The sequence below is a fragment of the Ranitomeya variabilis genome, chromosome 4 (genome assembly GCF_051348905.1).
Source record: "Ranitomeya variabilis isolate aRanVar5 chromosome 4, aRanVar5.hap1, whole genome shotgun sequence".
In the NCBI taxonomy this organism is placed as follows: domain Eukaryota; kingdom Metazoa; phylum Chordata; class Amphibia; order Anura; family Dendrobatidae; genus Ranitomeya; species Ranitomeya variabilis.
This window is the reverse complement of record NC_135235.1, coordinates 638,712,528-638,736,333: the sequence shown is the minus strand read 5'-3', so window position 1 is coordinate 638,736,333 and position 23,806 is coordinate 638,712,528. Positions and strand designations below refer to the sequence as shown.

Here is a 23,806-nt window from a genome sequence, read left to right as displayed (position 1 = left end):
TTTTCATGCTCAGAATGTGGGAAATTTTTTATAGATAAATCACATCTTGTTAAACATCAGAGAACTCACACTGGGCAAAAGCCATTTTCATGTTCAGAATGTGGGAAATGTTTTATAGATAAATCACATCTTGTTATACATCAGAGAACTCACACTGGGGAAAAGCCATTTTCATGTTCAGAATGTGGGAAATGTTTTTTACATAAATGCCATCTTGTTAAACACCAGAGAACTCACACAGGGCAAAAGCCATTTTCATGTTCAGAATGTGGGAAATGTTTTATAGATAAATCACATCTTGTTGTACATCAGAGAACTCACACAGGGGAAAAGCCATTTTCATGTTCAGAATGTGGGAAATGTTTTATTGATAAATCAAGTCTTGTTGTACATCAGAGAAGTCACACAGGGGAAAAGCCATTTTCATGTTCAGAATGTGGGAAATGTTTTATAAAGAAATCACATCTTGTTACACATCAGAGAACTCACACAGGGGAAAAGCCATTTTCATGTTCAGAATGTGGGAAATGTTTTATAGATAAATCACGTCTTGTTGTACATCAGAGAACTCACACTGGGCAAAAGCCATTTTCATGTTCAGAATGTGGGAAATGTTTTAAAAGGAAATCAAATCTTGTTTCGCATCAGAGATCTCACACGGGGGAAAAGCCATTTTCATGTTCAGAATGTGGGAAATGTTTTATAGATAAATCAAATTTTGTTAAACATCAGAGAACTCACACAGGGGAAAAGCCATTTTCATGTTCAGAATGTGGGAAATGTTTTAAAAGGAAATCAAATCTTGTTTCGCATCAAAAAACTCACAAAGTTCAGGTAGATGCTATTTGATTAAAATGGTCATTTTTCCAAAGTAGCTATACTTATTCCAAGCTATTCCGCTGTTATTGTCACAACCAGATATTAAACAATTAAATGCAGTGTTTAGGGGGTTCATATGGGGTGAGAACGCGTATAAGATTGCTCAATCTACAATTGCCCAGAAGAGAGGGAGGAATTAATTTTCTGGATATTGGAATATACAATCTGGTAGCTAACTTTAGGTACATTGTGCATTGGATTTGCGGGGTCTCCCATTTTGCCAATGTACAATTGGAGAAACAGTTGAGCCCTCAGGTGTCACTAACCGCTCTGATCCAACTTGGTAACGATGAGCTCCCTTATGATATTAGAGAACACTTGGTTTTGTGGCAAACTATTTTTACATGGAGGAGAGGGAGAAAATCTGTGGAGGGACAGGTAATAAGGGATGGGGGCAGTGTTCTGGATCACTGCGTTGAGAAACACGTGATGGTGTCTCCGCGGTGTTGGATGTTTTGATCTCCCCGAAGTCATCCATCCTTATGTTTATAGCCTTTTCACTAGGCACTGCTCCTAATAGCCAGTTTCCTACTCCACACTGATGAGGGGCAAATACCCCGAAACAGCTGTCTGTGGATGGATACCATGTTTTGGCATAGATGGTTTTCCTTTATTGGATGCTGCCCTTCCCGTGGTTGTTTTTTCCCGGTGAAAGACCTGGCTATTCATTGCTTGTGTTGAGAAACACGTGATGGTGTCTCCGCGGCTTTTCTACATGCATGTGCCCGTAATAGGCGCGGGCAGAATCGCGATCTGCCCGCGCCTATTAACTAGTTAAATGCCGCTGTCAAATGCAGACAGCGGCATTTAACCGGCGCTTACGGCCGGGCGGCCGGAAATGAGCGCATCGCCGACTCCCGTCACATGATCGGAGGTCGGCGATGCTTCTACATTGTAACCATAGAGGTCCTTGAGTCCTCTATGGTTACTGATCCGCGGTATCTGTGAGCGCCACCCTGTGGTCGGCACTCACAGCACACCTGCATTTCTGCTACATAGCAGCGAACATCAGATCGCTGCTATGTAGCAGAGCCGATCGCGTTGTGCCAGCTTCCATCCTCCCATGGAGGCTATAGAAGCATGGCAAAAGTAAAAAAAAAAAAAAAAAAAAAAAAAAAGTAAAAAAAAATGTGAACAAAATAAAAAAAAATATAAAAGTTTAAATCACCCCCCTTTCGCCCCAATCAAAATAAATCAATAAAAAAAATCAAACCTATACATATTTAGTATCGATGTGTTCAGAATCGCCCGATCTATAAAAAAAAAAGGCATTAACCTGATCGCTAAACGGCGTAGCGAGAAAAAAATTCGAAACACCGGAATCATGTTTTTTTGGTCGCCGCGACATTGCATTAAAATGCAATAATGGGCGATCAAAAGAACGTATCTGCACCAAAATGGTATCATTAAAAACGCCAGCTCGGCACACAAGAAATAAGCCCCAACCGACCCCAGATGGAGACGCTACGAGTATTGGAAAATGGCGCAATTTTTTTTTTTTTTTTAGCAAAGTTTGGAATTTTTTTTCACCACTTAGATAAAAAATAACCTAGTCATGTTAGGGGTCTATGAACTCGTACTGACCTGGAGAATCATAGTGGCAGGTCGGTTTTAGCATTTAGTCAACCTAGTAAAAAAGGCAAACAAAAAACAAGTGTGGGACTGCACTTTTTTTGCAATTTCACCGCACTTGGAATTTTTTTCCCATTTTCTAGTAGACGACATGGTAAAATCAATGATGCTGTTCAAAAGTACAACTTGTCCCGCAAAAAATAAGCCCTCACATAGCCAAACTGACGGAAAAATAAAAAAGTTGTGGCTCTGGGAACGAGGGGAGTGAAAAGCGAACACGGAAAAACGGAAAGTCCCAAGGTCATGAAGGGGTTAAATGTCAGCTCAGTGCGCAAAACAAAGCCCTCACGCGACCAAAGATTACGAAAAATGGAAACACTACAGAAAAATGGTGGAATGTTTTGTTGTTTTTTTTAAAAAAAAACCAAAGTTTGTAATTTTTTTCACCACTTAGATAAAAAAGAACCTAGACTTGTTTGGTGTTTATGATCTCATAATGTCCTGAAGAATCATAATGGCAGGTCAGTTTTAGCATTTAGTGAACCTAGTATGTTTCCAAACCTAGGTAGAGTTTGGATGAGTTTATTGCTTTGATAATGTCATATTGAACAGAATGGAAAAGACAACTTGACATGGATTCTATGACATGTTACTGGTTTGATATGTATTGTTTTAAACTAATAAAAAGAGTTTGAAAAAAAAACTCACAAAGGAGAGAAGCCATTTTCATGTTCAGAATGTGGGAAATATTTTACCCAGAAATTCGATCTTGTTATACATGAAATAACTCACACCATTGTTACCATGTAACAGAAAAATTACAAGTTATTATCAAGTAAAGTCACTTTTCTACAAGAGAAAGGGAAAGCAACTTAAAACACTAAATAATTAATAGAAAATGTATATAATTACCAATGACCATTTGTTCTATAAAGTAAGTACAATCCTAATTTCTACAAAATCTTGAATATTTCTATGTACTATTTAACCTTTAGTTGCGTGGAGTCCATTGGACCCCAATCAAATTTATTTTGGTCATATTTCTGGAAGTATGGAGGGCAGTTAACAGTCTGTTTTGGTAGCTTTCTAGTCCTTAATGAGACTTCATCAACTACACGTGCTACAGCAAAAAAAATCCCAAGGCATTTCTAGTATTTATTTTACTCACTTATATGGGTATGTGCACACGTATAGTGGATTTGATAAATCTGCAGGGCAAAAACGCTGCGTTTTTGCTGCAGATTTATCGCGGTTTTTCTGCGGATTTCACTGCGGTTTTACAACTGCGGTTTTCTATAGGAGCAGCTGTAAAACCGCTGTGGTATCTGCAGAAAGAAGTGACATGCTGCGGGAATGTAAACCGCTGCGTTTCTGCACGTTTTTTTCCGCAGCATGTGCACAGCGTTTTTTGTTTCCCATAGGTTTACATTGTAATGTAAACTCATGGGAAACTGCTGCGGATCCACAGTGTTTTCCGCATCGTGTGTACATACCCTATAGCACCATTTATTCCATGGTCCTTTACATAAAGTATAATTTCTCCTTGTGGAGAGTGACATGTTATGCATGTCGAGGTGAGGGGACTTAAAGCCGCAATGCTCCTCTGGGAAATATGCTAATTATGCCGATTGTCTCTTCAGAGAGGAAGAGAACTAGAACTTTAGTGCCACCTAGTGGAAGGTAGCAATCCTACAAGTCAATGTCGACCCTTTAACGAGCCTTGTCACATGACTTAGGATAATAGCCAAACCACAATCTCACTTTGCATACACTGTGTTTCGGGGTACTGCCCCTCGTCAGTCCAAAGTGGAGATCTGGTTTGGCTGATTGAGAGGCGTTGTCCTTGGTTGGATTTGAACCCAGGACCATAGGGTGACAAGGCTGCAGTGCTAACTACTGAGCCACCATACTGTCCACTATGCATCATGATAAAGTTATATGTGACGGTGATAACAAGAAGCTGGAAATAATAGACTTTTGCAATAAAACCCAGGGTGGCATTGATACAAATGTGAAACTGTGAGAAACTTAAAATGTTGTACAAAACAATAAGAGATGGCCAATGGTCATATTTTCTTATCTCTTCAATATATCAGCTATAAATGCTTATATTATTAATTTATAACATGAGTAATAAGACTAAAATTACTCCAAAAGAATTTCTGAAACTATTTTTTCGACCTAATTTGTAAGAGCTCATAAAAGTATGAAAGCATTAATTTAGAAATGACCATGTTTCCTGAAAACACGACTCAATGATGACACCGAGCCTTCTTTTCTGGAAGTAAGTCGATGTCAATTGTATGTGAAAAAAAATAAAACCAGATGTGATAATTGCAAAAAATGTATGTGCAATGAGCACCATAAGAAGATATGTGATTCTTGTGCCAAATAATTACTTGCTTTATTCATAGTATATAAGTAGATGCTTACATTTTGTTGATTACTAAAAATGTTATTTTTCGTTTAGCTAAGATGTTGTACCTTAAGTTCCTAAATAAAGTAAAAATTCTTCATTAATTTATTGGAGTTTTTTTCAATATGAAAACTGAGGTCCCATGAACCCAACGCAATAGGGTAAATATTTTGACACGACTTAGGGTACCGTCACACAGTGGCATTTTTATCGCTACGACGGCACGATTCGTGACGTTCTAGCGATATCGTTACGATCTCGCAGTGTCTGACACGCAGCAGCGATCAGGGACCCTGCTGAGAATCGTACGTCGTAGCACATCGTTTGAAACTTTCTTTCGTCGCTGGATCTCCCGCTGTCATCGCTGGATCGTTGTGTGTGACAGCGATCCAGCGATGCGTTCGCTGGTAACCAGGGTAAACATCGGGTTACTAAGCGCAGGGCTGCGCTTAGTAACCCGATGTTTACCCTGGTTACCAGCGTAAAAGTAAAAAAAAAAAAACCGTACATACTCACCATCTGATGTCCGTCAGGTCCCTTGCCGTCTGCTTCCCGCTCTGACTGTCTGCCGGCCGGAAAGTGAGAGCAGATCACAGCGGTGACGTCACTGCTGCGCTCTGCTCTCACTGTACGGCTGCACTCAGTCAGAGCAGGAAGCAGACGGCAAGGGACCTGACGGACATCAGATGGTCAGTATGTACTGTTTTTTTTTTTTTTACTTTTACGCTGGTAACCACGGTAAACATTGGGTTACTAAGCGCGGCCCTGCGCTTAGTAACCCGATGTTTACCCTGGTTACCAGCGAACCTCGGCATCGTTGGTCGCTGGAGAGCGGTCTGTGTGACAGCTCCCCAGCGACCACACAACGACTTACCAACGATCACGGCCAGGTCGTATCGCAGGTCGTGATCGTTGGTAAATCGTATAGTGAGACGGTACCCTAACTGAAGGTTAATAAAGTGCAAAACTTTAAAAATATTCTCACCATTACCAGTACCATATATAAGTTGAGCAGTCCTGAAATCTGCAGAGAAAACTTGTCAGCTTCATTAAATGAATATAAAAATGGAAAAAGTGTTGCTGGATTTATATAAAATATCGATAACATCCTTCTCCAGCATCACAATTCAAAGGCTTCAATTCTTCTTCTGTCTTGTTTTATTATTGTCCATGTTTGGTATCGGTATGTTGCCACAAAAAAAGAAAACTATGTACAAGCCGTTTCTTCGTCGCCAGTGAAATGTTACTTGTGCAATTTGATTTTCTCATGTTAGATAATAAGGGTCATAACTTCTAAGGAACATTTTAGTTTCAATAATTTTTATTTTCAATAACATAGTAATTGAACAGCACTTTCCCTTACATGGGAATTCAATAAGAAAAAACATACATATATTAACTCAAATTCAAAGATACAAATATGACAAGACAAGAACATGGGGAGACATAAAAGAGGGAAAATGGGGAGGGTAATGAGATGCTGCACTTTATTTCGTGATAAGCAGCAGTATATTTACCAGACAAGGACATACTATGTTCCATTTTATGAGTTCTGCCTCCCACCTCCTCGCACCCCACCCCACGCCGGCTCGACCCCAGTGTCATCAGAATCTCCCACAGGATAGAGTCTCAAATAGATAGAGTCAAGGTTTGTTCAAGATTTAAGTTCGCGTTAAGATCTATCCACGGTTTCCAAACCTGGTAGAAGGTTTCCCACACATCTTCCCTAGTCGCATGTATACGTTCATATAAGAGGATTGAATTCATTTTATCTCTAACTGTCTGGACAGAGAGAAACGGCGACCTCCAGCTGGTAGCTATATGTAGCTTAGCAGCCATAAGCAGTTGGCCTATCAGCTTGTGGAATTTATTAGTGAATCCAGGGTATTTGGCTCCCAAGAGGAATGTGGCCGGGTCAGGTTGTATTGTCCCGCCATACATTTTTCCAATTATTAATCCTACTTCCTGCCACATAGCTGAGGCTACTGGACATTCCCACCAAATATGCTTCATATCTCCCACTGCGCCACATCCTCTAAAGCATTGATCTGAAATGTTGGGGTATATAGCGTGGAGTTTACTTGGGACTTGGTATGTTCTGTGTAAGACCTTAATGGATGTCTCTGCCAAGGAGGCTTGATGACTACCCCTGGAAATTGTGTCACAGCTTCGTCTCCAATTTTCCAAAGTTAGTTGGAAACCTAGATCTTCCTCCCACTGTTTCATGTATTGCAGTTTGTCAACACCATGTGCTGCATTGAGGCATCCGTACAGCAGAGAAATAGTTCCTCTTCCCAGTGGGTCATCCATGCATCTCTGTTCAAAGCCAGTCGCGCAAAAAGGGATTTTCCGTTGTAGAAACTGTTCCGCAAAATGGAAAACCTGATAGGTACGGAAGGTTTCGCTAATGGGTGGGTTGTATTTATGAAGGAATTCTTGTCTAGATAAAATTATATTAAAGGGTGAGCAGAGGTGCTTTAGAGTAGTAATTCCGTTTACTTTCCACCAAGCAAAAGAACGTGGGTCAAGTCCTGGTGGGAACATGGGGTTGCAGAAGAGGGGGGTCAGTGGGGCAGACCCAGATTGGAGTTCGAATTTAAATCTTACCTTCCTCCAAAGGATCAGGGAATGTGCTGTGAAAGGTGCTGTGATGTGTAGACTCTTTGGTAGTTTTTGTGTGGACCACATAAGGCCCGGCAAGGAAAACGGAAGTAGAAGGAACGATTCCAGGTCAACCCATCTCGGAGCACGGTTGACAGCGCAGGCATTAGTCAATTGGGCTAACTGAGCCGCTTTGTAGTACAGTGTGAAGTTAGGCATGGAAAGCCCCCCCAGTCTTCTATGTATGAACATAGTTTTTTGACGGATTCTGGGTTTTTTCCCCTGCCAGATAAATTTTGAAATTATAGAGTGAACCTCGCATAGGGTCTCATGGGGTAATGATATGGGGAGAGAGCGGAATAAGTACAGAAATCTAGGCAAAGAGACCATTTTAATTGCATGCAATCTGCCCAACCAGGTTAATTTCATGGCAGACCATCTAGCTAAGTCAGCTCGGAGATTTTTTATTAATGGGAGATAATTCCACTTAAATAGGGTCGACTTATGAGAGGTAAGGTTGACACCGAGATAAGTTATATAGTGTTCATTCTTTGTAAATTTAAACTGGGAGATAATATTTGTTTGCATGTCCTTATTGGTGTTAAGGAATAAAGCTTCGGATTTGTCAACATTAATTTTGAGTCCTGAGATCGACTCAAATTTACGTAAAACTGAAAATAAATTTGGGAGAGTGGTGAGTGGGCTAGATAGAGTCAACAGTAAATCATCTGCAAATAAGCTTGCCTTATACTGTGCGCCAAGTCCTACAGGCCCAAGTATGCTTGGATTAAGCCTTATTGCCTCGGCTAGTGGTTCCATGGCCATGGCAAACAGGGCTGGAGAAAGTGGACAGCCCTGCCTCGTCCCCCTTTGTATGTTGATAGGAGTAGGTTTAGTTGACGGGAGTTTCAGATAGGCTGTAGGACTGTCGTACAATAGTTGGAGGCATGAAATAAGGGTGCGAGGGATGCCAAATCTGGAAAGGACTTCAAATAAATAGGACCACGAGACCGAGTCGAAAGCTTTTTCTATGTCTAAAGCTAATAGTAGTAGGGGTTGCTTATGGTAGTTTGCTGAATGTATAATATTTAGATTTCTTCTAATATTATCGGGACCTTGTCTATTAGGTATGAACCCCACTTGGTCACGGTGGATAAGGGTGGGTAGAAATTTGTTGAGCCTAGTGGTAATAATGGATGTAAAGAGTTTGAGGTCAACATTTAGCAATGATATAGGTCTATAATTCTTGGGAAGGAGGTGGTCTTTCTTTGGTTTGGGGATTACCGTCACATGGGCAATATAGAATTCAGGGGGCATTTGGGTGCCATTTAGTAGAGCGTTACAGTAAGTTTTAATGTATGGTATGAGGATGTTTGTAAATTTCTTGTAATATAGTGCCGTGAGGCCGTCAGGTCCGGGAGCTTTGTTTTTTTTTAGGTTTTTAATTACTGCAGAAATTTCATCTTCAGATATTGGTGCATGCAGTTGGTCTAGCGAGGAGTTGGGAATTTTAGGTAATTTCAATTCATCTAGGAAGGAGGATAAGGATTGCGGTGAAGAAGTCTGTGGGGAGGTATATAGTTTCTGATAATAGTCTCGGAATGTTTCGTATACTATATCCGGGTGTGCGGAAATTTTGCCTTTGGAGTCTTTGATGGAGGTGACATTATTTAAAGATTCTCTGCATCTGAGTCTACGTGCTAACATGCCAGAAGGTTTATTTGCATATTTATAAAAAGTTGACTTGGTCCATGTTAACGCTCTCTCTGTTTTGTTCGTAAGAATAGTGTCTAATTGTTGCTTAGTGTCTCTGATTTGTTTAATCAGAAAGAGGGAAGTGGTGGCCTGGTTAGCAAGTTCGAGTTTCATAAGTTTAGTCTCTAAGCGCGTTTGTAATTCAGATCTTTGTTTCTTTTTATTGGACGCAATTTTGATTAGGGAGCCAGTAATAAATTTTTTATGTGCCATCCACACTACTCCAGGAGAGGTGTCATCAGTGGAATTAGTCTGGAAATACAGTCTCAACTCCTCTTTAATTTTAGAGAGTATAACAGGGTCAGTAAGTAAGGATTCGTTCAGTCTCCATTTGAATAATTTAGAAGTGGTAACATTGAATTTAAATGTTGATAGGACAACATCATGGTCAGACCATGATGATGGAATATGACGAGAGAATAGGACAGACGGGATCGTTCTTGCAGTAGTTAAGTGTAGGTCTATTCGAGAATAGGACTGGTGTGCAGGTGAGAAGTATGTGTAGCCCTTTACAGGACCGTTTAGTTCCCTCCATACATCGACCAGGCAATTGTCTTTTATTAGGTGTTGGATTTTCTTTTTGTCAGCTTTTGTTAAATCCGATCGTTTCTGAGCGCTGCTATCTAATTTAGGATTAATGATAAAGTTAAAGTCGCCGCACCAGATAAGGTGGTCGTACGTAAGAGTGGCTAATTTTGATATAATTAGCTGGAAGACTAAGGAACATTTTGATAATACATTTGTCACGATTCTATCAGTGTCCCTGTTGAAGGAATTTGTCCCATCAGTGTTGTCTGCCTCTTCTCCGCCTCCACCAGTTTATGTCAATGGAGGTTTGGAGTATGAGGTGCAGAGGATCGTAGATTCTCGGAGGGTAAGAGACTCTAATATCTCGTTGATTGGAGGGGATATGGACCCGAGGAGGATCTTGGGTTCAGGTTCATTCGGTCTGGTCAGAGCCTTCCGTCGTAAGTTTCCTGGGAAACCTGGGGGTCTAATGGCACCCCCCCTAAAAGAGGAGGTACTGTCATGATTCTGCCTGTCAGTGTGTCTGGATGCAGTGAATGAGAGTTCTGTCATCCAATCTAGGACAGGACGTGATGATTGTCAGTGTCTTGAGTGACAATTTAGCCATCCATTCAGGTCCACCCATCAGGTCATGTGCCCCTTGTTATGAGTACTATTTAGCCAGCTCTGCCAAATGTAGCTTTGCTCAACAGGTGTGTGTGGTTTGTGCTCCTCATCTTGTATTCTGATCTTTGTAGCTCGACCTTCGATTTGCTTCTGACCTTGCATTTGCCTTGATCTTTTTTCATACGCCGCTACCTTCTTGGAATTCTGATCCAGTACTCCAGACTGTGACATGACTAGACCTTTATTTCACCCCACTGTCTGTGATGTACCATCCTGGCTTTTTGCCTTGAACCTTTTGAATACACAGCCTAAGGGCTTGTCCTTGAGTAGTGATTAGCGTCACATTACAGTGTTGAGTAGTCATAATATCAGTTGGAGTGTCAGATAATTAGTTTGATGAAAACTTCCCATTGCTCTCCACTACTGGCAGTGGCTGTGATGTCAATATCCTCTCATATGCAATTGGTTTCTCCCTAATCAGTAATGGCCTTTCCTGACAAATTTTCAGGGGAGAAAGACCTGTTTTGGGTGTTTAGTGAGAACTATTTTTTACCCTGCAACCCTACTCATCAGAGAATAAGTCCCAGTGGGTGGGAATAATTATGTCCTTACTGCGAGGGGGTCTCCAGATTTGGGCATTTTCTTCGTCCTCCCAAACCACAGAACAGCATCTGTTGATCCTTTTTTTATGCCTTGGGTTAATCTACGATGAACTTGGCATAATCCTTGTTGCGGAGGCAAAGATCATGAACCTGACTGTACAGGGTGGGCCATTTATATGGATACACCTAAATAAAATGGGAATGGTTGGTGATATCAACTTCCTGTTTGTGGCACATTAGTATATGGAAGGGGAAAAACTTTTCAAGATGGATGGTGACCATGGCGGCCATTTTGAACTTGGCCATTTTGGATCCAACAGAAACAACAGATACTGGAAGCCTGTATTAGCATTTCTTCTTCGGTGTTGCTGACAGAGTGTTAAGAGTGGGACAAGAGGGTTGCATTTACAATTTAACACAATGGGCAGCACTTTGAGCACATTTTAGAAGTGGTCATAAACTTGTAAATAACTCATGAAAGAATAAAGTTACGTTAATACCAAGTACATCATTGTTTTTCTTGTGAAATTCTCAATAAGTTTGATGTGTTACATGACCCTCTTCCCATTGAAAAAAATAAAGTTGGATCCAAAATGGCCACCATGGTCACCACCCATCTTGAAAAGTTTTCCCCCTCCCATATACTAATGTGCCACAAACAGGAAGTTGATATCACCAACCATTCCCCTTTTATTTAAGTGTATCCATATAAATGGCCCACCCTGTAGTATCGAATTCCGGCAATGGTCTTTGAAGTTCTGAATGGTGCAGCTCTCAGGTGTCAGTTTCACTGTGGCCTTTCGGATACACTGATGGAATCTCTGGCTCTGCATACTCCACCTTGTTCCTTGGGGAAGGCCATGACTTGTGCCATTTGGTTCGATTGCAAGATTTGGCAGAGGTGTTATGAGTGACAGGAGGTTTTGGTCATTTCCCCCAAATCAGTCTACCTACCTGAGGTCGAACCAATGGAAGTTGGAGCTGCCAGCTGTCGGACCGATCCTATATTTTGCCTCTACTGTGGTCATGCTGGATATTTTCTCAAAGACTGCTCGATATGCCCTCAAGGAAACATGACGTCGAGAAAATGCCTAAGTCTGGATGATTGTTGAGGTCATTCAGACTTTCAGGTACCTTTTTACTCCTCAGATAAAGTACTGTTGAGCGTGGTACTCCTTTTCTAAAACCATATATAATCAGCAGTATCTTTCTTTGATTGTGGGTCTGCTATCAACTTCATTGATTCAGGACACTTATAGTGGGAACACTTCACTTTGAGTCCATCTCCTGCTATGTTTTGGATAATTTGCCTGCTGGGTTGGTATTGGGGATTGCATGGCTGAGTATTCACAATCTTGTAATTGATTCAACAGCTCACTTTTGTGGTGGAGCAAAAAAAAAGGAAGCTTATATTGAATTAGCAAAATGGTTAACAAGGATGTCAAACTCAAATACAATGGGCCAAAATTAAAAGCTTGGACAACCTCGATATATTTAATAAAAAATTAGCACAATTGCTGAAGCTTTTCCTTATCAATTACTAGCTGTTTCCAGCCAGCTAACGCTCGGCACGCTCATTGCTATCTAATTAACGCTGCTGGTGATTAAACTAAAATAATGACAACATTCAATAGCGCTTACGCAGGTGGTAAATTAACTTAAAATGAAGTTAATAACAATAATATCTCTCTCTGTCCTTATCGATCTGCTCAGGTGTTTGTTTTTGATAGCCAATCCTACGATTTAGTCAATATTGTTGTTGTCGATCAGCTACTGCATCGTTGTCTGGATTTTCCTGCTGCCTGTGAGATGGACCTGGCGACTCTTCTTGGCTCATTTTGTTTGGGAGAATGCAGATGCAATTAAATGTATGTTTACCTTGGCTGAAGTGGTTGAATTACATAGAAAGGAAGTGCTGCATGTGGAAATGTGGAGGGACGGAGCCTCATGTGGTAATGTGAGGGGCGAAGCCTCGTGTGGTAATGTGGGGGAACGGAGCCTCGTGTGTTAATGTGTGAGGACGGAGCCTCGTATGGTAATGTGTTAGGATGGAGCCTCATATGGTAATGTGTGAGGATGGAGCCTCGTGTGGTAATGTGGGGGGACGGAGCCTCGTGTGGTAATGTGTGGGGACAGAGCCTCGTGTGGTAATGTGTGTGGACGGAGCCTCGTGTGGTAATGTGGGGGTGGGATTATGTGTGGAAATGTGGTGGGGGGCGGGATTATGTGTGGTAATGTGGTGGGGGGAGAGATTATCTGTGGTGATGTGGTGGGGGCGGGATTATGTGTGGTGATGTGTTGAGGGGCGGGATTATGTGTGATGTGGTGGGGGGCGGGTTTATGTGTGGTGGTGGGGGGCGGGATTATCTATGGTAATGTAGTGGGGGGGTGGGATTACGTGTGGTAATGGGATGGGGGGTGGGATTATGTGTGGTGATATCTTGGGGGGCGGGATTATGTGGTGATGTGTTGGGGGGCGGGATTATGTGTGGTGATGTGGAGGGGCGGGATTCTATGTGAGGGGGCAGGATTATGTGTGGTGATGTGGGCGGGCGGGATTGTGTGGTGATGTGGTAGGGGCAGGATTATGTGTGGTGATGTGGTGGGGGGTGGGATTATGTGTGGGGGCGGGATTGTGGGGGGGGCGGGATTATGTGTGGTGGTGTGGTGGGGGCGGGATTATGTGGTGGTGGGGGGTGGGATTATGTGTGGTAATGTGGTGGGGGCGGGATTATGTGTGGTTATGTGGTGGGGGCGGGATTATGTGTGGTGATGTGGGGGGCGGGATTATGTGTTGTGATGTGGGGGGACGGGATTATGTGGTGATGTGGTGGGGGGCGGGATTATGTGTGATAATAGGGTGGGGGGGCGGTATTATGTGTGGTGATGTGTTGGGGGGCGGGATTATGTGTGGTGATGTGGTGGGGGGCTGGATTATGTGTGGTGAGGGGGCGGGATTATGTGTGGTGATGTGGTGGGTGGTCAGGATTATGTGTGGTGATGTGGTGGGCGGCATTATGTGTGGTGGTGTGATGGGGGGCGGGATCATGTCTGGTGATGTGGTGGAGGGGCGGGATTATCTGTGGTAATGTGGTGGGGGGCAGGATTATGTGGTAATGTCGTGGGGGCGGGATTATGTGTGGTAATGTGGGGGGCGGGATTATGTGTTGTGATGTGTTGGGGGGGCGCGATTATGTGGTGATGTGTTGAGGGGGCGGGATTATGTGTGGTGATGTGGGGGGCGGGATTATGTGTGGTGATGTGGGGGGCAGGGTTGTGTATGGTGATGTGGGGGTGGGATTGTGTGGTGATGGGGGGGCGGAGCTACTGTGCAGGGGACGGGATTAGCGAGTAATCACGATGCCTCTTATATATAGATAACAATGAAGTTTTTAATATAGAAACAAAGGGGCTGTTCCACGAACAAAGTACATTTTAATTCATACATCTTAACATAATATTCTAATATTTTATTTCATGTAAGAGCAGTAAAAAGCATATGGCCCAATGGTCTAATTTAACCCCTTAACTACCAATGAAGGATTTATCTGTTATTGGACGCCTACCCCACTTTGGTGTGGTCTCTGGCTGTAAGATCGCACTTTTTCCAGCACATGTCAGCTGTTTTGAACAGCTGACATGGCCGCTAACAGCCGTGGGAGAAATCGTGATCCCCCACGGATGTTAACCCATTAAATGCTGCTGTCAAACGATGACAGTGACATTTAACAAATTTCCTGCAATCGTGTCGGAAATCTGCCCATCGGTGACCCCCTCTGTGGTTGTCACTGCCGAATTGCTATGAGTGCCATCCAGTGGTCAGCACTCATAGCAACTGAGGTATTCTGCTACATGCAGGTGATCTGATCATCGCCTGCATGTAGCAGAGCAGATCGGGTTATGGCAGCTTCTATTTGTTATGGTCGAGTTCAGAATCGCCCGATCAATGAATAAAAAAAGGATTAACCTGATCGCTAAATGGCATAGCGATGAAAAAAGTCAAAATGCCAGAAATATGATTTTTGGTCGGCCCCACATTGCATTAAAATGCAATAATGGGCGATCAAAAGATTGGATCTGCACGAAAATTGTATCATTAAATATGTCAGCTCAGTGTGCAAAATAAAGCCCTCACGCGACCCAAGATCACGAAAAATGGAAACACTACGTAAAAATGGCGCAATGTTTTGTTTTTTTAACAAAGTTTGGAATTTTTTTTCACCACTTAGATAAAAAAGAACCTAGACTTGTTTGGTGTTTATGAGCTCATAATGACCTGGAGAATCATGATGGCAGGTCAGTTTTAGCATTTAGTGTACCTAGTATGTTTCCAAACCTAGGTATGTTTACACATTAAGGATTCGTTCAGGATTTGCTACGGATTGCACACTGCGTACAGCCATAGCGTCCAGATGTTACAGCATAGTGGAGGGGATTTTATGAAATCCCATCTCCACTATGTGTGCAGGGCCACATCCGGCGGCCCTGCGTAACCAGACATGCGGCGTATCTTACCAGATCGCAGCATGTCTATTTGAGTAGACGCTCCGTCTCCGCAAGATAAATAACATTGTCTATGAATATGACGTGGTGATTCCGCATGTGTTCAATGAACACATCCAGAATCACTGTACGTACAACAGGGCGCTGCGCTTTGGGCAGAGCTTGGTAACCACTGCGTCCAAAGCGCAGAGATTACGCACTGTGGAAACATACCCTTAGGATTGGGGCTAAAGTTAGGGTTAGAGTTGCGATTAGGGTTAAGGTTGGAATTAGAGTTCGGATAAGGGTTAGGGTTGAGGTTAGGGTTGGGATTAGTTGGATGAGAGTTAGGGTTATGTTTGTGGTTAGGGTTATGGATAGGGTTGGGATTAGGGTTAGGGGTGTGTTGGGATTAGGGTTAGGGATGGGATTAGGGTTAGGGTTGTGATTATGGTTAGGGGTGTGTTGGGGTTAGGGTTGTTATTAGGGTTAAGTTGGAGTAGGGTTGTGATTACGATTAGGGGTGTGTTGGGGTTAGGGTTGTGATTAGGGTTAGTGTTGTGATAAGGGTTAGGGTTGGGATTAGGGTTAGGGGTGTGTTGGGGTTAGGGTTGGAGTTAGAATTGGGGGGTTTCCACTGTTTAGGTACATCAGGGGTCTCCAAACGCAACAAGGCACCACGATGGATTCCAGCAAATTTTGCGTTCAAAAAGTCAAATGGTGCTCCCTTGCTTCTGAGCTCTGCTGTGTGCCCAAACAGTGGTTTACCCCCACATGTGGCATCAGCGTACTCAGGACAAATCGGACAACAACTTTTGGGGTCCAATTTCTCCTGTTACCCTTGGGAAAATGAATAATTGCGGGTTAAAAAATCATTTTTGTGGAAAAAAATGATTTTTTATTTTCACGGCTCTGCGTTATAAACTTCTGTGAAGCACTTGGGTGTTCAATGGGCTCAGCACACATCTAGATAAGCTCCATGGTGGGGTCTAGTTTCAAAAATGGGTTCACTTGTGGGGGGTTACTACTGTTTAGGCACATCAAGAGTTCTGCAAACGCAACATTATGCCCGCAGACCATTCTATCAAAGCCTGCATTCCAAAACATCACTACTTCCCTTCTGAGCCCCAACGTGTGCCCAAACAGTAGTTTTCTCCAACATATGTGATATCAGCGTACTCCGGTCAAATTGGACAACAGCTTTTGAAGTCCAGTTTCTCCTGTTAGCCTTGGGAAAATAAAAAAGTTGGGGGTGAAAAAATCATTTTTGTGGAATTTTTTATTTTCACGGCTCTGTGCTATAAACTTTAGTGAAACATTTGGGGGTTCAAAGTTCACACAACACATCTAGATAAGTTCCTTTTGGGGTCTAGTTTCCAAAATTGGGGAACTTACTAGGGTTTCTACTGTTTAGGCACATCAGGTGCTCTGCAAATGCAACATGATGCCCGCAGACATTCTATCAAAGTCTGCATTCCAAAATGGCGCTCCATCCCTTCCGAGCTCTGCCATGCGCCCAAACAGTGGTCCCCCCACATATTGGGTCTCGGCTTACTCATGACAAACCGGACAACAATATTTTGGGTCTAATTTCTCCAATTACCCTTATGAAAATAAAAAAAATTGCCAGCTAAAAAATCATTTTTGAGGGAAAAAAAAGATTTTTTTATTTTCAATACTCTGCGTTATAAACTTCTGTGTAGCATTTGGGGGTTCAAAGTCCTCACCACTAGTGATGAGCGAATTTACTCGTTGCCCGGGTTATTTGTAAGTGCTCGGAGCCTTAGTTTTCATTTCCGCAGCTGAATGATTTACAGCTACTATCCAGCCTGAGTACATGTGGGGGTTGCCTGGTTGCTAGGGAATCCCCACATGTAATCAAGCTGTCTAATAGCTGCAAATCATTCAGCTGCAGTGATGAAAACTAAATCTACGAGCAGTCATAAATACTCGGAGATCATCCGATCATTAAGTTTATTCGCTCATCACTACTCACCACACAGCTAGATAAGTTCCTTAAGGGGTCAAGTTTCCAAAATGGTGTCACTTGTGGGGGGTTTCCACTGTTTAGGCACATCAGGGTATCTCCAAACTAACGTGACATGGTGTCCGATCTCAATTACAGCCAATTCTACATTGAAATAGTCAAACGGTGCTCCTTCCCTACCGAGCTCTGCTTTGCACCCAAACAGTGGTTTCTCCCCACATAAGGCTGGTTTCACATTTGCGTTTTTTGCCGCTGCGTTTTTCCGCAAAAAAACGCATGCTTTTTTTCCTATGTTTAACATTAAAAACGCATGCGGTTTTTTGCATGTGTTTTGCCGCGTTTGACAATGCATGTGTTTTTTCCATGCTTGCTATTGGTTGCAGAAATGCAACATGTAGTAATTTCTAGAGGCGTTTTTTTGCCGCAAAAAAGCATGCGTTTTTTTGCCGCAAAAAAAACGTATTGCTGTCTATGTAAACGCATGCGTTTTTAAGCACATGCGTTTGTTTGCGTTAAAAACGCATGCGTTTTTATAGAAAAAAACAAGAATACACACTTATAAGCCACCCCCCACCATCAAGGTGATAAAGGGATCCAAACCCTACCCCTACCCCTAACCCTAGGTATCCTAACCCTAACCCTACCCCTAATCCTAGGGATCCTAAAGGTACCTTCACATTAAGTGACGCTACAGCGATATCGACAACGATGCCGATCGCTGCAGCGTCGCTGTTTAGTCGTGTGGTCGCTGGAGAGCTGTCACACAGACAGCTCTCCAGCGACCAACGATGCCGAAGTCCCCGGGTAACCAGGGTAAACATCGGGTTACTAAGCGCAGGGCCGCACTTAGTAACCCGATGTTTACCCTGGTTACCATTGTAAATGTAAAAAAAAAACACATACTCACATTCCGGTGCCCGGCGTCCGCTTCCTTGCACTCCTCCTGCATCCTGTGTCAGCGCCGAACATCTCCGGCATCTCCCACAGAGCACAGCGGTGACGTCACCGCTCTGCTTTACAGCCGGCACTTACACAGGATGCAGGAGGAGTGCAGGGAAGCGGACGCCGGGCACCGAAATGTGAGTATGTGTTTTTTTTTTACATTTACAATGGTAACCAGGGTAAACATCGGGTTACTAAGCGCGGCCCTGCGCTTAGTAACCTGATGTTTACCCTGGTTACCAGTGAAGACATCGCTGGATCGGTGTCACACACACCAATTCAGCGATGTCAGCGGGAGATCCAGCGAAGAAATAAAGTTCTGGACTTTCAGCAACGACCAGCGATCTCACAGCGGGATCCTGATCGCTGCTGCCTGTCAAACACAACGATATCGCTAGCCAGGACGCTGCAACGTCACGGATCGCTGTCGTTCTCGCTGCAAAGTCGTTTAGTGTGAAGGTACCTTAACCCTAACCCTAGCTATTTCTATTTGTAGTGGGTTTTCTTGTTGATTTTGATGATTGGCAGCTGTCACACACTTTTCAGCATGCGTTTTAAAAACGCAAACGCAGGAAAAAACGCATGTAAACGCGGCAAAACGCCGCGTTTTTTTTTTCTGCATGCAAAAACGCATGCGTCTAAAAAATGCAGCTTTTGCACGCGTTTACATGCGTTTTTTCACCACATGCGTTTGCGTTAAAAACGCTGCGTTTTTAAATGCAAATGTGAAACTAGCCTAACGTGTATCGGCATGCTCAGGACAAATTGCACAACAACATTTGGGGTCTAATTTCTCCTGTTACCCTTGGGAAAATAAAAATTTTGGGGCGAGTAAATAATATTTGTGGAAAAAAATATGATTTTTTATTGTCACGGGTCTACGTTATAAGCTTCTGTGAAGCACTTGGGGGTTCAAAGTCCTCACCACTAGTGATGAGCAAATTTACTCATTGCCCGGGTTTTCACGAGCATGCTCGGGTGGTCTCTGAGTATTTATAAGTGCTCGGAGCTTTAGTTTTCCTCTCTGCAGCTGAATGATTTACAGCTACTATCCAGCCTGAGTACATGTGGGGGTTGCCTGGTTGCTAGGGAATCCCCACATGTAATCAAGCTGTCTAATAGCTGCAAATCATTCAGCTGCAGAGATTAAAACTAAATCTCCGATCAGTCATAAAAACTCGCAGATCACCCGAGCATTGAGTATATTCGCTCATCACTGCTCACCACACAGCTAGATAAGTTCCTTAAGGGGTCTAGTTTCCAAAATGGTGTCACTTCAGGGGGGTTTCCACTGTTTAGGCACATCAAGGGCTCTCCAAACGCGACATGGCGTCCTATCTCAATTCCAGCCAATTGTCCATTGAAAAAGTCAAACTTCGCTCCTTCCCTTCCAAGCTCTGCTGTGCACACCATCAGTGGTTTTTCCCCACATAACGTGTATCGGCATACTCAGAACAAATTGCACAACAACATTGGGGGTCTAATTTCTGCTGTTACCCTTGGGAAAATAAAAATTTGGGGGGCGAAAAATAAGATTTTTTGTTTTCACGGCTCTACGTTATAAACTTCTGTGAAGCGCTTGGGGGTTCAAAGTGCTCACCACCCATCTAGATAAGTTCCTTAAGGGGTCTAGTTTCCAAAATGGTGTCACTTGTGGGGGGTTTTCACTGTTTAGGCACATCAGGGGCTCTCCAAATGCAACACCGTCCGATCTCAATTCCAGCCAAATCTGCATTGAAAAAGTCAGATGGCACTTCGTCTCTTCCGAGCTGTGCCTTGCACCCAAGCAGTGGTTTACCCCACAAATGGGGTATCGGCATATTCAGGAGAAATTGCACAACAAATTTTGTGGCTCATTTTCTCTTTTTACACTTATGAAAATAAAAAAAATGGTTCTGAAGTAAAATATTTGTAAAAAAAAAGTTAAATGTTAATTTTTTCCTTCCACATTGCTTCAGTTCCTATGAAGCACGTAAAGGGTTAATAAACTTCTTAAATGTGATTTTGAGCACCTTGAGGGGTGCAGTTTTTAGATTGGTGTCACTTTTGGGTATTTTCTGTCATGTAACCCCTCAAAGTGACTTTAAATGTCAGATGGTCCCTAAAAAAATGGTTTTATGAATTTTGTAAAAATGAGAAATCGCTGGTCAACTTTTAACCCTTACAACTTCCAAATCCAAAATTCTGCTCATGTAGACAGGGAAATGTTATTTATTAACTATTTTGTGTGACATACTGTATATTTCTGAATTAAGGGCATAAAAATTCAAAGTTTGAAAATTGAAAAATTTTAAACATTTTCGCCATATTTCCATTTTTTTCATAAATAAACACAAGTAATATCAAATAAATGTTACCACTAATAGGAAGTACAATATGTCGCAAAAAATCAGACTCAGAATCAGCGGGATACGTTAAAGTGTTCCAGAGTTATAACCTCATAAAGTGACAGAGTTCAGAATTGTAAAAATTGGCCTCGTCATTAACCCCTTTACCCCAAAGGGTAGTTTGCCGCTTCCTGTTCCTTTATTAGTGTCTCCGTCACCTGCGCTGTAAGTTCGAAGGGCAGCGCAACTGCACATGCTCAAAAAAACCTTACAGCGCAGGTGCCGGGGACACTAGTGAAGGAAGAGGAGGCGGCGCCCCGAGTGCAGAGGCCCTGAGTGACGGCTGGGAGGCTTTTGTGTCAGGGGGGAAAAGACATGCCCCCCTGACAAATTCAGGTATGAGGGGCACATTATAAAAGCGATTATTGCAGCGTTGGCAGGGACCAGAACTAAAAGAGCCACCATGGCAGCATGCAGCATTAGTGCTGCACAAGGTGGCTCTTTTAGTTAAAAACGCCTGGGGGGGTGACAGGTTCCCTTTAATGACCGGACCAATTTTTACAATTCTGACCACTGTCCCTTTATGAGGTTATAACTCTGGAACGCTTCAACGGATCCTGATGATTCTGATAATGTTTTCTTGGGACATATTGTGCTTCATGGTAATGGTAAAACTTCCTTGACATTACTTAAGTTTATTTGTGAAAAAAATGGAAATTTGGCAAAATTTTGAACATTTCGCAATTTTCTAACTTTGAATTTTTATGCCTTTTAATCACAGAGATATGTCACACGAAATACTTAATAAGTAACATTTCCCACATGTCTACTGTACATCAGCACAATTTTGGAACCAACATTTTTTTTTGTTAGGGAGTTATAAGGGTTAAAATTTGACCAGCAATTTCTAATTTTTACAACACCATTTTTTTTTAGGGACCACATCACATTTGAAGTCACATTTGGGTGTCACATTTGGGTCTATATGATAGAAAATACCCAAGTGTGACACCTTTCTAAAAACTACACCCCTCAAGGTGCTCAAAACCACATTCAAGAAGATTATTAACCCTTCAGGTGTTTCACAGGAATTTTCGGAATGTTTAAAAAAAATGAACGTTTAAATTTTTTTAACAAAAAATTTATTTCAGATACAATTTGTTTTATTTTACCGAGAGTAACAGGAGAAATTGGACCCCAAAAGTTATTGTGTAATTTGTCCTGAGTACGCAGATACCCCATATGTGGACGTAAGCCACTGTTTTGGCGCATGGCAGAGCTCGGAAGGGAAGGACCTCCATTTGACTTTTCAATGCAAAATTGGCTGGAATTGAGATAGGACGCCGTGTCTCGTTTGGAGAGCCCCTCATGTGCCTAAACAATGGAAACCCACCAAAAGTGACATCATTTTGGAAAGTAGAACCCCTATGTGGTGAGAACTTTGAACCCCCAAGTGCTTCACAGAAGTTTATAATGTAAATAAAAAATCTTATTTTTTTCACAACAATGATTTTTCGCCCCCAATTTTTTATTTTCCCAAGGGTAACAGGAGAAATTGGACACCAAACGTTGTTGTGCAATTTGTCCTGAGTACGCTGATACTCCATATGTGGAGGTAAACCACTGTTTGGGCGCCTGGCAGACCTCGGAAGGGAAGGAACGCCGTTTGAGTTTTCAATGCAGAATTGGCTGGAATTGAGATAGGACTCCATGTCTCGTTTGGAGAGCCCCCGATGTGCCTAAACAGTGGAAATCCCCCATAAGTGACCCCATTTTGGAAAGTAGACCCCCTAACAATCTTAGCTAGCTGTGTGGTGAGCACTTTGAGCCCAGAAGTGCTTCACAGAAGATTATAATGTAGAGCCGTGAAAATTAAAAAATCATTTTTTTTCCACAAAAATGATCTTTTAGCCCCCAATTTTATATTTTCCCAAGGGTATCTGGAGAAATCAGACCCGAAAGGTTGTTGTGCAATTTGTTCTCAGTACGCTGATACCCCATATGTGGGAGAAAACTACTGTTTAGGCACATGGCAGAGCTTGGAAGGGAAGAAGTGGCGTTTATGAATGCAGATTTTGATGGAATGGTCTGAGGGTGTCACGTTGCGTTTGCAAAGCACCTGATGTATTTAAACAGTATAAACCCCCCCACAAGTGACCCCATATTGGAAACTAGACCCCCCAAGGAACTTATCTATATGTCTTGTGAGAACAGTGAACCCCCAAGTGTTTCACCAAAGTTTATAACGCAGAGCCGTGAAAATAATCTTTTTTCCACAAAAATGATTTTTTTAGCCCCTACTTTTGTATTTTCTCAAGGGTAGCAGAAGAAATTGGACCCCAAAAGTTGTGCAATTTGTCCTGAGTACGCTGATACCCCATATATGGGGATAAACCAATGTTTGGGCGCATGGCAGAGATCAGAAGGGAAGGAGCAACGTTTTACTTTTACAACGCAGAATTGTATGGAATTGAGATCGGATGTCATGTTGCGTTTTCAGAGCCCCTGGTGTGCCTAAACAGTGGAAACCTCCCAATTCTAACTCCAACCCTAACCCCAACACATCCCCAACCCTAATCCCAAACCTAACCACACCCCTAACACCAACACACCCCTAACTCCAATCCCAACCCTAACCACACCCCTAATCCAAACACACCCCTAACCCTAATCCCAACCCCAACACACCCCTTACCCTGACACACCCCTAACCCAACCGTAAAAGTAATCCAAACCATAACCCCAACTCTAGCCTCAACCCTAACTTTAGCCTCAACCCTAACTTTAGCCCCATCCCTAACTTCAGCCCCAACCCTAACTTTAGCCCCAACCCTAACTTTAGCCAAACCCTAACTTTAGCCCCAACCCTTTTTCCCAAACTAAGGCGGTGATAAAGGGGGGTTTGATTTACTATTTTGTTATGATCCTTAGTGGTTGAGGATCACAAATTACTCCAGCTAAGTAACAAACATAGGACAAGCTCTAGGGAGGTGGCAAACTGGACTGACCGCAAATCTGAACCTATCCAAACACACTAGAAGTAGCCGGTGAACGTGCCTAAAAATCCTAGACGTCTCGAGCCAGCCTGAGGAACTAACTACCCCTAGAG

General features: G+C 42.7%; 2 protein-coding genes across 3 annotated transcripts in view; both read left to right on the top strand.

The window, feature by feature from the left end:
* The window catches only part of LOC143767034 (uncharacterized), a 110,195-nt gene extending 105,265 nt beyond the window's left edge, over positions 1 to 4,930 (top strand). The window contains 1 exon segment of the mRNA XM_077255054.1: positions 1 to 4,930. Within this exon segment, the coding sequence (XP_077111169.1) occupies positions 1 to 849 (849 nt within the window). The 3' untranslated portion in view covers positions 850 to 4,930.
* Positions 1 to 23,806, top strand: part of LOC143767203 (uncharacterized) — a 684,359-nt gene that overhangs the window by 233,181 nt on the left and 427,372 nt on the right. The window lies entirely within an intron of this gene.